General features: G+C 38.6%; 2 protein-coding genes across 2 annotated transcripts in view; one reads left to right on the top strand and one right to left on the bottom strand.

Moving 5' to 3' along the window:
• LOC124717377 (protein PALS1-like) overlaps positions 1-11,119 on the top strand; it is a 550,527-nt gene extending 539,408 nt beyond the window's left edge. The window contains exon 14 of the mRNA XM_047244219.1: positions 9,555-11,119. The gene's annotated coding sequence lies outside the window, so the exon portion shown is untranslated. The remainder of the gene's footprint in view (positions 1-9,554) is intronic.
• Positions 11,120-16,558: 5,439 nt separating this feature from the next.
• Positions 16,559-19,377, bottom strand: part of LOC124717256 (tetratricopeptide repeat protein 27) — a 150,342-nt gene continuing 147,523 nt past the window's right edge. Inside the window, exon 16 of the mRNA XM_047244058.1 lies at positions 16,559-16,909. Coding sequence (XP_047100014.1) covers positions 16,778-16,909 — 132 coding nt within the window. The 3' untranslated portion in view covers positions 16,559-16,777. The remainder of the gene's footprint in view (positions 16,910-19,377) is intronic.

Here is a 19,377-nt window from a genome sequence, read left to right as displayed (position 1 = left end):
AAATTGCTCGTTATTTTCGGGGTGCACAGTTTTCGTTCTACTTTATTAATCTACAGACTTTTGTAAACCTTCGTTGCCAGTTTTGTAAAGGTCTCATCGCTACTGCTGTGGAGGCTGAGCTGCCCCTATCGTTACAGTAGGCCGAGTTTGTGAGTTCTCGAAACTGCTTCTTGTGCAGTACACCGCTAAGACAATTTCTCACTGCCACTATCACACAGCTGTCCCAAGGGTTGGGTAACAGGATAGGAGAACAAAGGTTCTACAATACTTCAACAAATTAGTAACAAAGTCACACAAATGAATTAAAAAAGTTTACTTATCTTTGTGACTAGTTGAATAAGGAAGTCTGCAACACTACTTGTAATAAAACACAAACAAAGACCCTCAATGGCTAAGAACAAATAATTGTAGATAAACTTAACAGTACACAGCAAATGCCATTTACAACAGCTGTCTGTTCAGTTCTAAACAATGTTTCCTATCTCTCACCCTCAGACAATGATCTGTAACCGACTGGGCGAGAGCTGCTCTTCTATCTTCTGTGTAGGCTTCTGTCCGTTGTCATCCAGTTATCGGCAGATTGTACACGGCTGGCAATTGGCCGAGGCAAAGTCGGTACCTTCGTCCTCGGTGCCGCTCGTGGTGCCGGTTAAACTTGCGCAACTGACGAGTCTCTACAGCCCTGGCACCAGCTTGCATTTTTGTGCCTGTGGCACTTTTGCCCTGGCTGTGTCTCACTGGTAGACACAGCACAGACATTGGCTGAAATATATGCACGCATATTGTTTATATTTTTATATATAATGGTTTCACTAAATTGTCATTTGGGGTAGGGGGTGTTGTTCGTGACATGACACATTCCAGCCCCCCCCCCCCCCCCCCCTCACGAACAGCTGGACATCGTTGTCCGAGGTGAATCGTTTGCCCCTCAGAGCCTTTTTAAGGGGACCAAAAATGGCCTAATCACAGGGAGAGAGGTCCGGACTGTACGGAGGGTGGCCAAGAACTTACCATTTGAGTTTCTGCAGGAGTGCCACGATTGTGACGATCGTGTAAGGCTTTACATTGCCGTGGAGCAGAATGACCCTGCGGGTGAGATTGCCCGGTCGTTTTGATTTGATCACTTGCCATTCACTGTTGTCCTGTGCTGCAGGAAGTGAATTAGAAGGGGGCCATCTTGGTCAAAGTAGAGCGACAGCATAACCTCTACGATTCACCTCGGAAGACGACGACGTCCAGCTGTGCGTTCTGAACTGGTTAACATCGCATCCTCGGGAATTTTACAGGAGAGTCATTCACTGCCTCGTGTCACAGTAGGATGAGTGTCTCAACAGCCAGTGTCAATACTTCTAACATATGAGTATTAGGTTTCTGTAATTATGCCTCCGGCTCATTTCTTTTTGAATGCCCCTTACATAAGCTGCATACTGCATTTGTTCCTACAATCTGAGGATTCTGATAAACAAGTGTGCAGTACTTAACGGTTAACCAACAGGTGCCCAGGGGAGACTCAGTGAAAAGACAGTGCTTCACATCCCCTTACGGCAAACCAAATTTTGGTTTTTTCTGAGGTTTCTAAATTACTCGAGGCAAGGGCCTGGAAGGATGGTGTCTTTGAAAGAGAACGGCTGATTTTCTCCCCCACCGAGCTAAGCTTCCATCTTGTAACGACATTGTCATCGACAGGATATAAAATCCTTTCCTGACCTGTGCCCATATTCTGTGTACCTGTGTTACAACTTGCCTCTCCTGCTACAGCATTCGTAATATTCTTCAGCAGAAGTGTTTGGTTACTCTTTGTCGGGTAGGATTTACTCGTACAAATGACAACTGTCGAGTTACAGTAAAAACTGCTCCTATAATCTGCTGCTCACAGTTTAAGAATCCCCACTCAGAATCGCCACCATTATTCTTCCAAAGTCAGTCTACTTTGTTACTGTTCAAGCCTTTAGAATGTTACGGCAGTGATTTGAATAATTACTTTGCGTAACACGACAATATTTCAGATGTTATTTTTGCAATTAACATACGTTCATCTTTGGTTCCAGGTGCCTCTCGCATTTAAGTTCTGCTTCACTTATTACTGCTGATGGAGCCCCCACAGTCAGAGTAAGCGTATTCCCACTTCGTACAATTATACGCACTCTTTCTTTCTTTTGTACACATTTGTTCTGTAAATCCCATAATGAAATGAAGTCTTTAAAGATGTGGAATAAGTCACATTACCGTGCAGAAGCAGCTATTCCTGGCAAGTATGTTAACAATCTATTACAACTAATGTTAATCCACTCACATTGAAAACCACAGGGATTACCTCTACGTTACTTCCTATTTGCTGCAAACACCAATCCATCCAACTCTGTTTACGTAACTTACAGCTCTGTTCACCCATAATCACAATGCACCAAAACCGTGCTCATGTAAGATTTGCTGCTCCTTTTACTGTGAGCACTCAATTTTTACATTTAGAATCCTCACACAATGCCTTTACATTCTCCACGAGCGTGTCAAGCCTAGCAAAATTCTAGTGACCTTCTATCCTCCTACTAGCTGCTAGATATGAGCCAGACCAGACACTTTTTATTCCATATTTGAAGCTCCAGAAATCTGTCTCTGCCTCCAATCTCACAATCTGACAGCAGCGGTCCAAACTCTCATTGCACAGGTGCTCCCTTCCTGCAGCGACAATACGACATAAGCGTACTGTAATCACTAACTTATGACACTAAGAGGTAAAGAAAGTCCTTTGCAGTATTCATGAAGAATGTCTGGTCTATAAGTGTGTTTTGAAGATCAGTGATTTATGTTGTTTAATTTCTCAGGCCTACCAGGATTCAGTGCTTTCCTGATATTTACACATGGATCTGAGGATGTATGAAATTAGTTATATTTCTGACAAAATGCCTTGGGCTGTGGAGCTCTACAATACGACTCGATTCTCTTTGTAGACATATTCGAGGAATTATTATGCCCCTAACCCCCCCCCCCCCCCACACACACACACACACACTCATTCATTCATTCATTTTTTTTTTCCAGTGGGGTATGTGAAAAGCCCCAAACTCGTCATTTGAAAAGCACAGGGTTGTCTTACTAAACTATTGCTGCTTAGGTCAATGTTTTTATGTTGTGTAATAGATTAAAATACGAGCGCATTACATTTAACAGATGAAGATTTGACAACCAACTGAGGTCATGTGCAGATTTATTTTGAGGAACTTGTAAGTGTCGGAGGGGCGAACAGTGGCATCAGCTCAGTTGAGACGGAATCAGTTTGTGGTCGGAATTGAACAGACTTTAAAACTGGACAAACACACAAGAATAGTGTACATTTCTGTGGGAGACAATAAAAGCCTAGATAGAGGTCAGTGGTGCACTTCGGTATTTTGTGCAGCAACACTGTCGATGCTCACCGAAAGAGCTCATGTCATCTGCTGGTTCTATGTAGCCGATGAGAGACAGCGGCAGATGACACATTTGGAAGCAGGAGAGGGAGGAACAGTGTGACATTTTCATGTCAATGTAGATGTGAAATTTGCTGTATGTTCAAAAAAAAAGACAGCTGTCTTCTCACACACCACCGTAACCGCAACCTCAAAAATTGCAACATATTTGGAAGAAACAGTCAAATATTTGTGATGACAGGATTATATATTTCACTGCTCTCATTAAAAAAAAAAAAGGCAAAGACAAAAATTAATGTAAGCCATTTCTTATTTTATTTCTCCTTTTATTATAAAAATGTTAACTATCAGTAAATGGCTTCAGTTTGGAGCAGCTATAATGTTAACTGTTTTGGGCATATAATTTATGTCAACAAAACAGAATATTTTAAAACTTTTCTCAAGTAGCTCCTTAAAAAATAAAAAAAAGAAGAAGATACACGGTCACCTTGTACTCGCGTAAATATGGTATATTAGACAAGTGTCGATTCACACACTTGGAGGTGATTAAGAGGAGCTACTCTCAAGGACCACCTTGTATTCCACAGCACAATATTGGCTGAGTAGCTAAGCTGCTATAACAAAAAGACTCATTTCATTTTTAATAAAGCTGCTGAGAATGAAGCAAAAACTTTTCAAGTTTTGGTCGTCAGGTAAACTGCTGCCTGTAGGTTACACTAGAAACAGCACGAATACAAGAAGTCACTAATAATGTAGAACCTGAGATCCACAACAGCCACGGTTATGGAGGATCCAGCAAAAAGACCTTCCACGTTTGGAGAAGCTGCCGTATGTGTAGGGTATCGACTGATGGTGGTGACGTGCCATTTTTAGTCAGCACAATGGCTCGGCTAGGTGAGTATTTGGTGTTTCTTGTGGAGGAGTATATTTGTAATTGTGGTTCTGTAATTAATACTCACTGAGCATTTTGCATTTGGTTTGAACTTTGTCAATACAATTCTGTTCAAAATTGAAAAATATTTGAGTTTGGCTATCAAAGTGTAGAGCATCATCAGGTCCTGAACCAAGCTAGGATTGTCTTAAAAGGAGTGTAAGAAGAATCCTGCACAATGAAATTCACATGTTCCCATACAAAATGACAGTTACCCAGGAATTAGGTGAGAGAGTTTTTCAAACAAGCATAGCTGTGTGTGAGGAAATTCTTTAAAATATGCTCCGTGATGCTGTTTTGATTTTTTCTGACGAAGCCCTCTTCCACTTGTCACATACTGTAAATCAACAAAATTTATGTTGCCAGGCAGCTGGAAACCTTGGGAAGTTCAGCAATGACTACTTCACAGCTGTCATGTGACAGTTTGCTGTGCAACTGCTGACTTCAGTGTGGGATCTGTATTTTTTTGAAGGAGACGGCAAAATTGTAATCAGTAACTCGAATGGCTACTGTCAGATGATGGAGACATTCCTCTGACCTAAGTTGTTCAGTTTAGTTTAGTAATGTCATGTTTCGTAGATCATTTTCATGATTATTTTATCGATATGATGTGGAACAACTTTATCTGCTACCTGCTAGACACATTATGTTGTTGGGCAAATGATCAAAGATTTTTGTTGCTGAATAATGTACTCCTTTTTGAACAACTGACAGCTTCAATAACAGATAGTAAAGGTAATTTTTCCCTCTAGTGTTGTACGTATGAACATCACTGTTGTTTGCAAATTGAGATTGATTATTTATAACTAATTTCATTCGCGAATATATGTACTCTGATGGTGCACTTAAAATACCTAACTCCTTGAATAGGTGCCTACATGACGTCCTTGGGTGAACACCACTAATTATCCTCACTGCTCTCTTTTGTGCAATCAGTACTTTATGGCTAAGTGGTGAGTTAGCCCATAAAACTATTCCATAAGACATTATTGAGTAGAAATAATCAAAGTACATTAGGAGGCTGATCTGTTTATTACCAAGACCAGCGATTATGCAAAGAGCAAAAGGAGCTGAACTTGTTTGAGAAGCTCAGTCATATGCTTCTTCCAGTTCAAGTTGTCATCAATGTCAACACCCAAAAATTACGAGAAATCTACCCTGTTAACTGAGCCCTGTTCATATGCTACATCAATTGTCGGTATGACTCTATTCGGTGTACAGAACTGGAATAGTGAGCTTTTTCAAAATTAAGGGAGAGTGCATTTTCTGAGAACCACTTAATAATTCTTTGAAAGACATCCTTAACAATATCTTCATCTACTTTTTCTGGAATGGGATTTATTTTAACACTTGTGTCATCTGCAAAAAGTACTAGTGCTGCTTGCTGAACGTTAAGTGAGAGGTCATTCGCATGAATAAGAAACAACACATGACCCAAAATTGAACCCTGTGGGACTCCCTTTGTGGTAACTCCCTATTCACTAGAATTTACCATCCTCCCAACATTATTGGAGTTATTCAGCACAACTTTTTGCTTTCTGTTTGTTAAGTGTGATTCAAACCTGCTGTATGTGTAGCCTTCTATACCATAAAACCTGAGTTTTTCTAAGAGTGTAACGTGATCCATTCAGTCTAATGCCTTGGAAAGATCACAAAAAAATACCAACTGGTGATAATTTGTTATTTAGGGCTTATACTATTTGATGCTGAGTAAATTATTTTCACTTAAATGTGAGACTACTCTTGAATACACAACTTGTTCGAATATTTTAGAAAATGAAGTCAGCAGTGAGATTGGTCTATAATTATTTAAGTCACTCTTGTCCCCTTTCTTATGAAGAGGTTTGGGAATTAAGTATTTCAATCTGTTTGGAAAAATTCCCTGTGCCAGTGAAGCATTACATATATCACTAGAGACTCCACTTATTAAATTAGAACAACACTTCAAAATTCTGTTAGAGATTCCATCAACACCACATGAGCTGTTGTTTTTCAGTATATTTATAATTCCCTTAATTTCAGCAGGGGAAGGCCTAAAGTCCTGGGGAATGACCCTTTTTTTTTTTCAACTGAATCCTTTAATCCTATTTTTGCTGCTACACTCAGAAAGTGATTGTTAAAAATACTTGCAACTAGTGAATTATCTCTCACTTCATCATAATTTTGCTTTATTGCTATTGTTTGCTGTGCGCTGTCAGGCTGCCCCGTCTCCCGTTTGACAATATTCCACGTAGTTTTAATCTTATTATCCACATTATTAATTTCTGTCACAACACGTAAGCTTCTTGACTTCTTAACGACTTTCCTTAAAATATTACAGTATCTTTTGTAGTAAGCAAGTACTGTTGGATTCTGACTTATTCTGGCCTGTACATGTATTTCCCGCTTCTTCTTACAACATATCTTAATTCCCTTAGTAATCCATGGCTGATTTGACTTTGTAATGGCTTTTTTGGGTAAAGTTTCAGGAAAGCAGCTCTCATATATTGAGACAAATTTACAGTGGAATAAATTGAATTTGAACCAGTTTGTCGGGGACCGGGAAGAGTAAGAAGTCTGGTTCCGAGATGGAGCCGCAGCTCACACTTCTCGACATCCTCTACAAATTTTGAGTCATTTCCTCGACATCTCTTTTCGCAATGATACATTGCCTGCCCCCCCTGTGGTCACCTGATTTATCGTCAAGTGATTTTTTTTTTCTTTGGGGACACTTAAAGGCCCGAGTGTACAAACATCAAGAAGTGGCTGCCAATCTACCGCAAATGTCGCAAAGCGTTGCAGACAACTTACGGGCAAGGCTCTGTCAATGTGTGATCAGTGGAGGATACCATTTACTGGCCATATTTTTAAAAGCGACTAACGTAAAATGGCATGGTGTCTGTTGCTCACAAATAAAAGTATTTCTTTCTGTCTTTCCTTGTTTGTAATTACACTGTGAAACACTGGAGGTCTTTTTGGTGTGTGCAGGCGCATACCGCTGTTGTAGGTCTGCAGCTCATGATGATCTCAGCTTTATAAACAAACAAAAACTTCAAAATGTTTGTTTATTATTGTTCAGTACTAAAACAATAACACGAGTATAAACACCGAAATCTTTGTCTGCCTCAACGTTGCCACCTTCACCCTAGGCAAAAATCAGTACAGCGCCATCTTGAAAACCTGCACATTTGTAGCTGTCAAATTGTATGCCAGCTACTTTTGTGCCAAGACTTTCACTGCAACTGCCCCCCCCCCCCTTTCCCCCCTTCCACTGAGGCTGCCACCATTATTCTAGTGGCTTATATCATCATACCCATTACATCAAACGGGCCCTGTCACGAGTACAACATGCCTCATGAATCAGATTACTATCATGTTATTTTAATCTTGGCTGAAGGCTAATTATGCAGATAATTCAGTGCATACAAATGATTTGTCTTCCAATATATGTTAGTCAGGCTAGGGGTAAATTCTAAAAGAGAAACTGAGTGCAAAGCCTTAAACCATATGAAAGAACAGGTAAAATAAATATAAGAAAAACCAAGCAGTGGGAAGTCCAAATGGAATAACAATAATTTGAAAAGGATAGATTGTTACTCACCACATAGAGGGGGTATTGAGTTACAGACAGCATAATGGAGACTGCTGAAATATTGCAGCTTTCAGACAAAGTTTTTCTTGTGCAGTAGAACAACACACACACACACACACACACACACACACACACACACACACACACACAGTCACTGCCTCAGAGCACTGGAGCCTGTGTCAGTCCCAGTTACTCCACATTTATGGCACCTGCTATGACTTACATTGTAAAGCAATATTTTGCTAGGCACAGTGCCTTTTGAAAAGTCAATATATGGCTGCCATATGTACTTCAACTTGAAAGCTGGGATTAATTAAGTATACATTGCTATTATTGCTGGTAGTTAGGCTCCAGCACACTGTGTGTGTGTGTGTGTGTGTGTGTGTGTGTGTTTTCATTGTAGAAACAGCTTTAATATTTTAGCAGTCTTTTTTATTGTGCCTATCTGTCATTGTTTCCTGTATGTCGTGATATCTTTTGCATCAATCTATCTTTGGCATACCATTATTAAACACAAGTAAAAAGATAGATATGGACAGGGAACAATTTCAATTAATTTTACATAGTTGCGGAAAGCGTCCATTATGTTACATTAGAACGAACTATTTTATGTAGAATTTTAGGTTCTGATTTGTAAAGGAGATTCCATCTGAAGCAATTGTTTTAGAATTGATTGGAGTGGTCCCAACTGATCTCAGATTTATGAAAAAAGTGAAGTGTTTGGAAGAACTTTCACACGCACTGGGTTGCCATTTCAAGAGTTCTCTTGCATTTCCTGTAATCTGTTGAAGCTGAACATATTATTTGTTAATTGCAATCGTTTTTGGTTTATACCTGTTACGGGCTGTAGTGATATTTTCATTTTTGTTGTTACAAGTATTACTTCATAACCACATGTTAAATTATTGGTAACCAGTCACAGTTATCTACCGTGCCTACTTTAGCATTACTATGAACTTTCAAATACATTTGTAGAAAATATTAAAGTCAAATTTATAATAATTTTAGATGTAATATCTGTGTAGCAACCCAGTTAAAGTAGTTTGTCAGGTGTTTTCCTTTCATCCTAGAAAACTAGGGGGAGGGAGGGAGGGGCTGTTACAGTGTTACTAAGCCGTTGTAAATTTTACTACTACATGTTTTATTGAAAGAGTCATAATTTATGCACTAGTTAATTAGAATTATAAGGCCTTCAATGGAAAGTCACGTGCAAAATGACAGTAACAGATTGGCAGGAACTGCAAATTTGTACCAAATGCAATCATAAATTTTAGGATTAAGTGATCTAAGAGTTCAAATACAGTCCATTTCAATTATTAAGTTATCCTCAGGCATCTAAATTTTAAATAGACTATGAAAGTTGAAGAGTAATAATTTTTAAAATGCTTCCTGATGATTAAACGGCGCAGTGATTTCTGCTGTTGTCTGGTGTACAAAGTATTTTACTATGTGATGAGATAATGTATACTGTGCTCTTTCCTGCATGAAATGAATTCAAATCCGTTACTCTACTTTTCTAATATATTTACATTGTAAAGTAATATTTTACCAGGCATAATACCTTTCAAAAAGTCAATATATGATGACCGTAAGTACTTTGAACACAGTTTTGAAAATATACTTAATTAAAACACTGTTTTTATTGCAGGCACTCCTGTGTGACCCACAACATTGGCAACAAAGCCTGACAACAGACATCAGCAATACTGTTCAGAAGGCTGCATTGTCATGAGACAGGGAAGTTCCAACTCATCCTTTACAGGTGAAATATTACGTTAGGCTAAAGGTGCTATGCAATGGACTAAAATCTCTGGTCAGAAAATGGACACAGTAAATGTTCTTGCAAGTTAGGAACTCGTGTCTGGTAGAATGGGCAAGGTGCGTGACATACTTTTACTATAAAAATCGTATAGTGCCTTCACCTTCCAAAGGCACAAATCTTTGTTGTTGTTTATGGATGTAAGGCTCTCGTGCATTGTGGTGAAACCCATCACACTGATACTTTGTACAGAAAATGTGACGAAGTTGTAGGCTGGGAGTCCATAAAGGTTATGCTGAAGAGCACACTGTTTTCATTAAGGAATGGACATACATTGCTATTAGTATTACATATGTATATTGTTTAAATGGTGTACAGTCTTTTTTTTTTAAAAAAAAATCTGTATTTCTTATATTAATTATACCCCTTCCCCCTCATTAGCTGTAAGTTTCACTGCAGTGTGACATTAACACGACTGACAGATAGCATTGCTGCAACTGGAGCTCTAAGGAGAAAAATTATATTATCAAGTGCACACGTTAAATACCCTGTCAGTCCACTGTACATAATTTCTGTCAACTCTTTCATTTCAGAAAAGTTACATCACCTCCACTCCAAGAGCAATAAAAAGCCATTACGTTGCTCCAAGTTCACAGTGTTTTTCAGTATCTGAAAATGGGAGTTGTTTCACAGACAATTCCAATTTTTTTTGACAGATATGAGGAGAAAAGGAAAGAATTTTATTTGGAGCAGTGCTATGAATATATCATTTTTTAAGTACCTGTAAGTCATAGATTGAGCATTGAGATTTTAACACAAATGTTAGTTACTTTAAAGAATTTTATTTTCTCATTTGTGATAAATGATACAAATGTACATGAATACACTAGACAACGTATGTTGACACCTACTTTTAGTTTCCCCCACACCTCCCTGAAGAGAAAGCACTCGACTCTGGGAAGTTATGAGATACATTCTCCCAAAGACAACCATTCCAAACTGTATGTGCCTGTAGCAGTCTGTAACAAGACATTTACAGATCGTAGAAGCTCAACTATTTATTGGTGCTATAAATTTCCAGAACTAAGGAAACATATTGGCATGTAAAGTTTGACTGTGTGACTTGAAGGAAAAAAATTACATAGTATTTCTCACTGTATCAGAGAGACCAATAGTTTTAGCTTTTTGCATTTAGTGTGCAGTGTAACCAAGTCCATGAAGTGTACAGTTTTCGCAACCCTGGTTTTGTCGGGGGAAAAATTTTTCTTCAGATACAAATTTCAACTGTTGAGGAATTGAGAGATTTCACATAGTAGCTGATTTACATTCTAAATGTTTATAAATGCTTTTGATGTTAAATTTCATATTTTACAAGTTTTATTTCTATATGTATATTGTACGCAATATTGTGAATTGATGAACAACTGTGAATGAAAGAAATGTAATCACTGTAAGAATTACTATTATTGGCTGTAGTTCCTTTCTATTCTTCCTTTATATAGCTCTATAAGTTAACTGCATCGACTTTACTCGTTAACTGGCAATCACTCTACACCCAAACAGCACTGAAGGAATGCCTTTAATTTCATAAACATCACCTTTTCATTGGGTATTAGGAGCACATAAGAACACCTAATTGTTTTGTTTTCTCGCATATCAAAATGTTTTCTAAGATATGGCAGGTTGATTTTCATACAAGAAAAGCTGCAGAAATCAGTGTTTCAAAGCTTTGTCATTAATTTTAAAGTATGCTGAAGCAGGCACATTTAAAGCGTGTTAACGATCTTTCATACAAAGAGAGGAAAGAACTTTTATAAGGTGATGGCATTTCACTCAATGTCAACCAGTACCTCAGGTAAAATTTTTACTGTGCTCTTGTTGTGACAAGTTACGAGTTGAGGCCAACGTGGAAAAAAACAAGTCGACCTGAACTACCTGGCATTTACGAAGTTCAGTAAATAAACGAAATAAAATTGTAAATTTTGTCACTGCAACAGTTGCAGGACCTAATAATAAAATGTAGTGTGCAGTTATGTGAATGAGGGTATGCTGCGAATTTCCCTCGTATACAAGAGTAGGAAAGAACTACTTTCAGAGTTAAAGGTAGGAAATCAAAAGGCAGTTGTATGAGATGCCGGTAGGAAGTGCCAAATTGTCTGTTGTCTTTCCATTTCTGTTAGAGAACTTTACAAATGAGAATTAGTGTGCCTGTGTTTTGATGGTAAATGTCGTTATGAAACTTAAGTGTAATCAGGTGAGTGAAAATTTAGTCATATGAGTTACTGAAGGAACAGTTCTGGTATGCAAGCACATTGTTTCTGCCATACCTGTAGCTACAATTTACTTCCATTTAAATAAAATTGGGAGAGACGTAGTCTTTCCATACTGAAGTCATATTGCATTTAAATGCTGTAAAAAATCCCATCATTTTGCATTGTTCATATTTCTTTGTCATAAACATCACACTCAAAAAACATTTCCTAACTGACCAACATCGGGCATGATTTTTTATATAAATATTAATTATTATGTGTAAGTATTATTAAAGAGAAGCTAACTTGTAACAACCTTTGTTTTATCAGTGAAGTGTGTTTTAGATAAACAATTGTACAGTTATTTTTATTAATATATTATTAATGATATTCCACACATAGACTTCCAAATAAGATATGACTATATAAATATATATACATATGACTATAAATATTGTGTATTGTTATTAAATTTCATTGTTCATTTCTATTTTCAAATGATAACTTTTAAAAAACGACGAGAGAATGGATCACAGTGCTCAAAGTTCTCGTGAATAATATGTTTTAGCAATGTTATGTAACTGGTGATGAATTGGCATACCATAAGAGCGATCATGTATTTTAAAAATTATTGTACATACATAACGGTTGTTTATACCCAGAGGGGGCAATTTTTCTGCTCCATATATTAATAAAAAGGGAGTAATGTTTTTTTCAGCTGTGTCTGAAGATTGTTCTTGAAAATTGTCACCAGAAAGAGGACTGTGTATATTTCTGTTGTGTCATTCTTTAGTAAAGAGTACTGATACATAGGAAATGTCGTCTTGTTTCATCTGTTGTGGACTTAATGCATCCTCCAAACTTACATATCACCCTCAACATGTATTTGTTCTTCACTTGGGTTTGTGTGTGCAGTTGTTGGAGAAGGAACTTGTGGTTGGGGGGGGGGGGGGGGGGGGCGGAGGGCTGTTATTGTCACGGTGGAGTTTATTCTAAAACAAAGTTTTATGAGAGGCTAGGTGGGGGATTGAATAAATGAAAAAAAAATTGAAGTAGTAGTTGTGCTAATGAAGGAAAAGGTGCAGAGAAAGAGAGAGATCTACTGCTAAATTTAACAACAAATTGTACATGTATAGGCTTGGGTAGTCTGACCACCCGACAACCAATACATCCCCCCCTGCCCCATCTCCCTCCCTCCCCTGGCTAACAGTAGTTCGTATTCTGTTGCTGTGTGTGGGGAATAAATGCTATTCATATAAGACTAAAATGACACACTACAAGACAGGTGAAACTCTGACCTCAGAGTTTCTGGAGAAGTTTAAAAAATGAAAATGATGGAGAGACAATGTTGTGGAGGGCGGACTATGGCAACAGAAATATGAGATTTAAAAAAAAAATGTGAATAATTTTATTAGAAACTAAGTAATAAGCTTACATGAAATTTGATTTAATCTTCTTCAAAAGTACTGTCCTCTGGTAGCAATGCATTTATCCCAATGCAGAATCCGCGATTGAAAGCATTTCTGGAAGGCTTCTTTTGGAAGCGCATTCACCTGTTCTGTTGTGGTTGTCTCAATGTTCAGACCAGTGTCAAGACGTTTTCGTCTAAGCTCTGTTAATTTTTGGGAAAAGCCAGAAGTTGCATTGTTTAAATCTGTTGAGGCGGATGTGGACAGACCTTAACACTTTCTCCAGTCAAAACCTCTTGCATAAAAAATGAGGTGTGGCACAGAACATCGTCATGGCGAAGGAGGAAGACACTGGCCCATTTTTCTGATCTCTTTCTTCATACATCATTTGGCAAATGTTGCAGCATGTAAAAGTCTTGTGTTTACAGCTGTTTCTCCTGGAACAAACTGTGATTGGACTCTGCCCTCAATATCAAAAAAGCAATGTGCATGACTTTGATATTAGATTTTGAGATTCATTGGTTTTCCCCTGGGGACTCTGGTCTTTGTTTATGACCCCAAGATGCAAATTCAAAGTTGCAAATTTGGATATGAAGTCTGGATCTGAATGTAAATGATCCTTAAAGACTGTACAAACTGGCACACAATTTTCCTTCTATTCATCATGCAAAAGATTGAGCAAATTATCGATTAAAATGCTTTGCACCGACTTGTACCAGATGCACAGTTCTTTGATAACCTCTCAAATAGTTATACACCTGTTTGTCCAAACAACTTTTCCCATTTTTTTTTAACATTTTCTTCTGTTGCTTGCCTTCTAGCAACTCATTTCTGTTCTTGAATCACTCATATGACTTGGAAACTGTTTGCACCTTAAAATATAATTTATTGTTCATGCATTGTTTGAAATCTGTGGTACAGGACAGACATGGTAAACACAATCTTATTCTAGCATCTCTAGACACTGACTGACAAATGAGTACATGTTGCAACTTGACATTGCCTGTCTCAACGGATCTGGCTATCTGTCAAATTACATCAAATGGCTGTAATTTCAGCAGCAGCTGCTAAAAAAAGTGTATTTTTTTGATCATACCTCACACAAGAAATAAAGTACTTGTTTCCACAGAAAAACCGACAGCTGACAACTTATATTTTATTAATAACCTTGCTTCATTGTTGTTAAAAAAAGTTCAGTCAAATGCCACACATTTTGCTATGAAGAGCAATTGTCGGATTTAATCTTCTCCACAGGCAGTTGCTAAACACTTAAGACTTTATGCAACTTTATATATATATAAAAAAATAAAGAGGGAAACATTCCACGTGGGAATAATATATCTAAAACACAGATGATGTGACTTACCGAACGAAAGTGCTGGCAGGTCGATAGACACACAAACAAACACAAACATACACACGAAATTCAAGATTTCGCAACAAACTGTTGCCTCATCAGGAAAGAGGGAAGATGAAAGGATGTGGGTTTTAAGGGAGAGGGTGAGGAGTCATTCCAATCCTGGGAGCGGAAAGACTTACCTTAGGGGGGAAAAAAGGACAGGTATACACTCGCGCGCGCACACACACGTATCCATCCGCACATACACAGACACACAGACAAGCAGAGATTGAGGCCTGGTGGATAACGGGAAGAGAGGATATATTGAAGGGCAAGTTCCCATCTCCGGAGTTCGGATAGGTTGGTGTTACCAACTGACCTGCCTACACTGTGAAGCTTTCTATGTGGGAATGGCCAGCAACAAACTGTCCATTCGCATGAATGGACACAGGCAGACAGTGTTTGTTGGTAATGAGGATCACCCTGTGGCTAAACATGCCTTGGTGCACGGCCAGCACATCTTGGGACAGTGTTACACCGTCCGGTTTATCTGGATACTTCCCACTAACACCAACCTATCCGAACTACGGAGATGGGAACTTGCCCTTCAATATATCCTCTCTTCCCGTTATCCACCAGGCCTCAATCTCCGCTAATTTCAAGTTGCCGCCACTCATACCTCACCTGTCATTCAACAACATCTTTGCCTCTGCACTTCCGCCTCGACTGACATCTCTGCCCGAACTCTTTGCCTCTAAATATGTCTGCTTGTGTCTGTGTATGTGTGGATGGATATATATGTGTGTGTGCGCGCGCGCGAGTGTATACCTGTCCTTTTTTCCCCATAAGGTAAGCCTTTCCGTTCCCGGGATTGGAATGACTCCTTACCCTCTCCCTTAAAACGCACATCCTTTCGTCTTTCCCTCTCCTTCCCTCTTTCCTGATGAGGCAACAGTTTGTTGCGAAAGCTTGAATTTTGTGTGTATGTTTGTGTGTCTTTCGACCTGCCAGCGCTTTTGTTTGGTAAGTCACATCATCTTTGTTTTTTGATAAATTTTTCCCATGTGGAATGTTTCCCTCTATCATATATAGTTTAACTTCTCCTGCATTTCCATTGTGTGTTTCCTGAGGCACCTGTAAAAGATGCTGCAGGTTTCAGGAATAACTGTAGATAATAACTGGGTATGCACTGGCTTGGAGGGCTTGATAAGTTCTGTTCTGCCAGTAGCTAGAAATAATAGTTATGTTAATGTCCATTTATTATTTCCAAGTGGTTACATTGGATATTGTAATATAAGGTACAAACAGTAGTGAACATGAAGTCATTTAGGAAACAGCTAGGACTCTTCCCTTGCAGTTTCTCTCATTGTGAACCAACATTCTTCTTTGTTAAATGTGACCTGATGAGCTGTATCAGCTAAGAAAATAATTTCTTGCCCATTCTTAAATAATTTCAGTAGTTGCCAGTTCCCAGCTCTTTCAGCAATTAAGTATAAGTGAATTTCTTCCTATAAAGAAGCATTTCTGTTCCCAAAGTTTTCTCTCTCTTTCCAGGCCTTGGCAGTTCTAAAAGAGTAAGGGCACATCCCAGTATTTTGTTGCATTCAAAAGCATCTCGAGGAACAACACTTCAACAAACAAGCAGCTGGTGAACAGGGTGGCATTATGATCACTATGCCATTGGCGTGTGTGTGTGTGTGGGCGTGTGTGTAGATTTCCTTGTCAAGAGAAACTATAGCAAAGCAAAATAATTAAAATTTCCATTTGACATACTGTTGCATTGTGCAAGCTTTATATTTCAGTCCCCTTCCATATTTCCACCAGTCACTTACAGAGACAGGCCTTTCATAAAGAATATGGAGAATATTTCACAGTGAAAAAAGAATGCAGAGATCACAATTCCATGTCTTTATTAGTATGTACAAAGTATACTATCTTGATATCAGTGACACATCCAGACTCATTTACTCCACTGTATATCAGTGTTAATACAGTCAATGCAGTGCCACTATCACGCAGTCCCAAGATGAATGGAAAGCTGCTCTGGCTGGCTTGAGCACATTCACATTATTGTTCAGTATAGCACAGTGAAGTGAGAGATCTCAGGAAAGCTCACTGTTGCTCCGATTGGCCACGCAGTTGTGCCATCTCCGATTCGATGCTTTCCAACTTCACCTCCAGAGTTGACACCAAATCCTTCAGTTCCTCTGACAGGGTGCTTGATGCCAGATCAGTCTGTTCTTGCTACATGGAAAACAACAAATCGGTAAAGAACAAAAGCAAAAAACACACACACAGTACATGGATGATGATTACTACTATTATTATTATTATTATTATTATTATTATTATTATTACTACTACTACTTAATAATTGGATCTCCAGGTTGGAACATCAACCACATACGGAAAATGCTACTTAAGAGTGCTACTTACCGTGAAGATGACACGTTAAGTTGCACATTTGAAAGACACTAAAACATTAGCTTTCGGCCACAGCCTTCATCAGAAAAGGAAACACGCACGCACGTTCACTGACACGAGCAAGCACACCCCACACATACGGCCGCCTTCTCTGGGAGTGCTGGTCGTGAATGAATGAATATGTGACTGTGTGTTTCCTTTTCTGACAAGGCTAGGGGCCAAAATCTAATGTGTAGGTGTCTTTTGTTGTTCCTGCCTGCAACTTAATGTGTTGTTGTTAAAGTCTTTTTCATACAAAACGAACCTGCATTCGGGCATTAACTTCACTGATAGCAATGCAGGCCCCTAAACAAGTTGCACAATATTGCAAAAAGTCTCTGAACACCCTCTTTGCAATCTTGAGCTACCTATAGACAGCAACAGGTTTGAGTGCTCAGACTTCCGAAGACCTAGTTACTCTAGAGGTGTGTCTCCACTAACAAGTAACTCCTGCAAGTACTTGCTCGGGTGTTTCCACTTGTGTCCCTTTGTGAGTCACTTACAGAAGTTTACCACGACATGACATCACATGTCACGGTTGACGCAATGTTACTATTAAAGACAATTGTGATGTAAAACAAAAATTTAAGAAAGAAGAAATGTTTGGGTAAAGACATCTGGTGAATTTTTTGTGGAATTGGAGGACTCCAATCTGATTTAAACTTGCACACAAGACTGAGAAAGTTTTTATACATAACTTGCCTACTGTACAATCGAGTATTTGAAAACAGGACACAAAAATGCTTCAAGCTAACTCACCAATATATTACGTATTTGTTACTCTTCAATTTCCACAAACAGTATTTATTTCAAATATAATGTGTTCATGTTTACACTAACACGAAACACGAGATTAAATTTAAAGAAATCTGTTTTGTCTTGTACTTCTCCTATTGGTGAAACAATGTGATCTGTAAATTCATTTCACACATCCAGACTGTGGCCAGTTACTATGCAAAATGTGTGCAAACTTCAGAAAAAAACCTGGTAAGCAACTGCATTAATATGAAAGAAACTGTTTCCACCAACTTTTGGAAGCTACCTCTGGAAGTTCACAGAACTTGGTGACTGACTTGTTAGGGGGTGTTTCCACCACAAAGAACTTATAGAAGTAGCTTCTATAAGTACCTTGCTAGTGGACATGCACCTGAAGAACAATGAATATCCCGAATCATTACTTTAGCAACAACAATCAGATTCCAACTGTAACAAACACTGAGAACCTCCAGTACCTGTGAGATCTTTCTCTTCAGGAAAAAAAAAAAGAACTGCCGAAAATGCAGCCCTCTCCCTAAACAGGAATATTATGTGACAAATGTTTCGAAATATTCGAATTAAAAAAAGATTGACTAATAGCTCGAACAAAATTATTTTTTTGATCTTTTTGATAAGCAGCTTAGGTTAAACAATCATATACGCAGTACACAGATACAGGTAAGTGACAAAATTACCACCAATCTGCTTCCAGTGACTAATTTCAAAAGTATAAGACACTGACAATGACTGAGAAAGAAATGAGTATAAAGGTAATGTCACAAATTGCTACATAAATACAGAGTGTATAAAAAACAATCATCCAATTTTTAAACAAATCGTAACTATTATGTTACTTGAGATATGTGCGTGAACAGTTTACTGTTGGGAAAAGCAAACACTCGAGTTTAAAAATGGTTCCCACTAGGTAGCAGCAGTGTGCACCCACTTCACTTCTAGTAAAAATTGTGACGGGGCAACAGAAAGCATTTTGTGTTCTACGTTTTGCGCAGTGTGGGTCAGTAATAACTGTTCAGCGTGACTTTCATACTGGGTACGGTGTGGATCCTCCTCCAGCACAGAGCATTAGACAATGGCACGAACAATTCCGAGAAACACGTCGTTTGTGTAAAGACAAAGTGCCGGGCCGTCCCCAAGTGTCTGACACAGATATCGAATGCATCCGACGTAGTTTCACGAGTAGTCCGCAGAAATCTGCTTGCCGTGCAGCTCGACAGCTCAACGTGCCCTGACGTCCACGTGGCATGTGTTGCATCTATGTTTACATGCGAAACCATAGAAAATTCACCTACTGCAAGCTCTTCAGGAAGGTGACAGACAACATGTGGAGTTCTGTAATTTCATTCTTGACAAGATGTAGGATGACAGTTTTCTTTCACACTTGGTGTTTAGTGACGAGGCAACATTCCATTTAAATGGAAAGGTGAACCATCATAATGTGAGAATATGGGGTACAGAACAACCACAAAAAAATT

This window comes from Schistocerca piceifrons, chromosome 9 (assembly GCF_021461385.2).
Source record: "Schistocerca piceifrons isolate TAMUIC-IGC-003096 chromosome 9, iqSchPice1.1, whole genome shotgun sequence".
NCBI lineage: Eukaryota > Metazoa > Arthropoda > Insecta > Orthoptera > Acrididae > Schistocerca > Schistocerca piceifrons.
The sequence above is the reverse complement of the archived record's forward strand: the minus strand, read 5'-3'. Positions and strand labels throughout refer to the sequence as shown.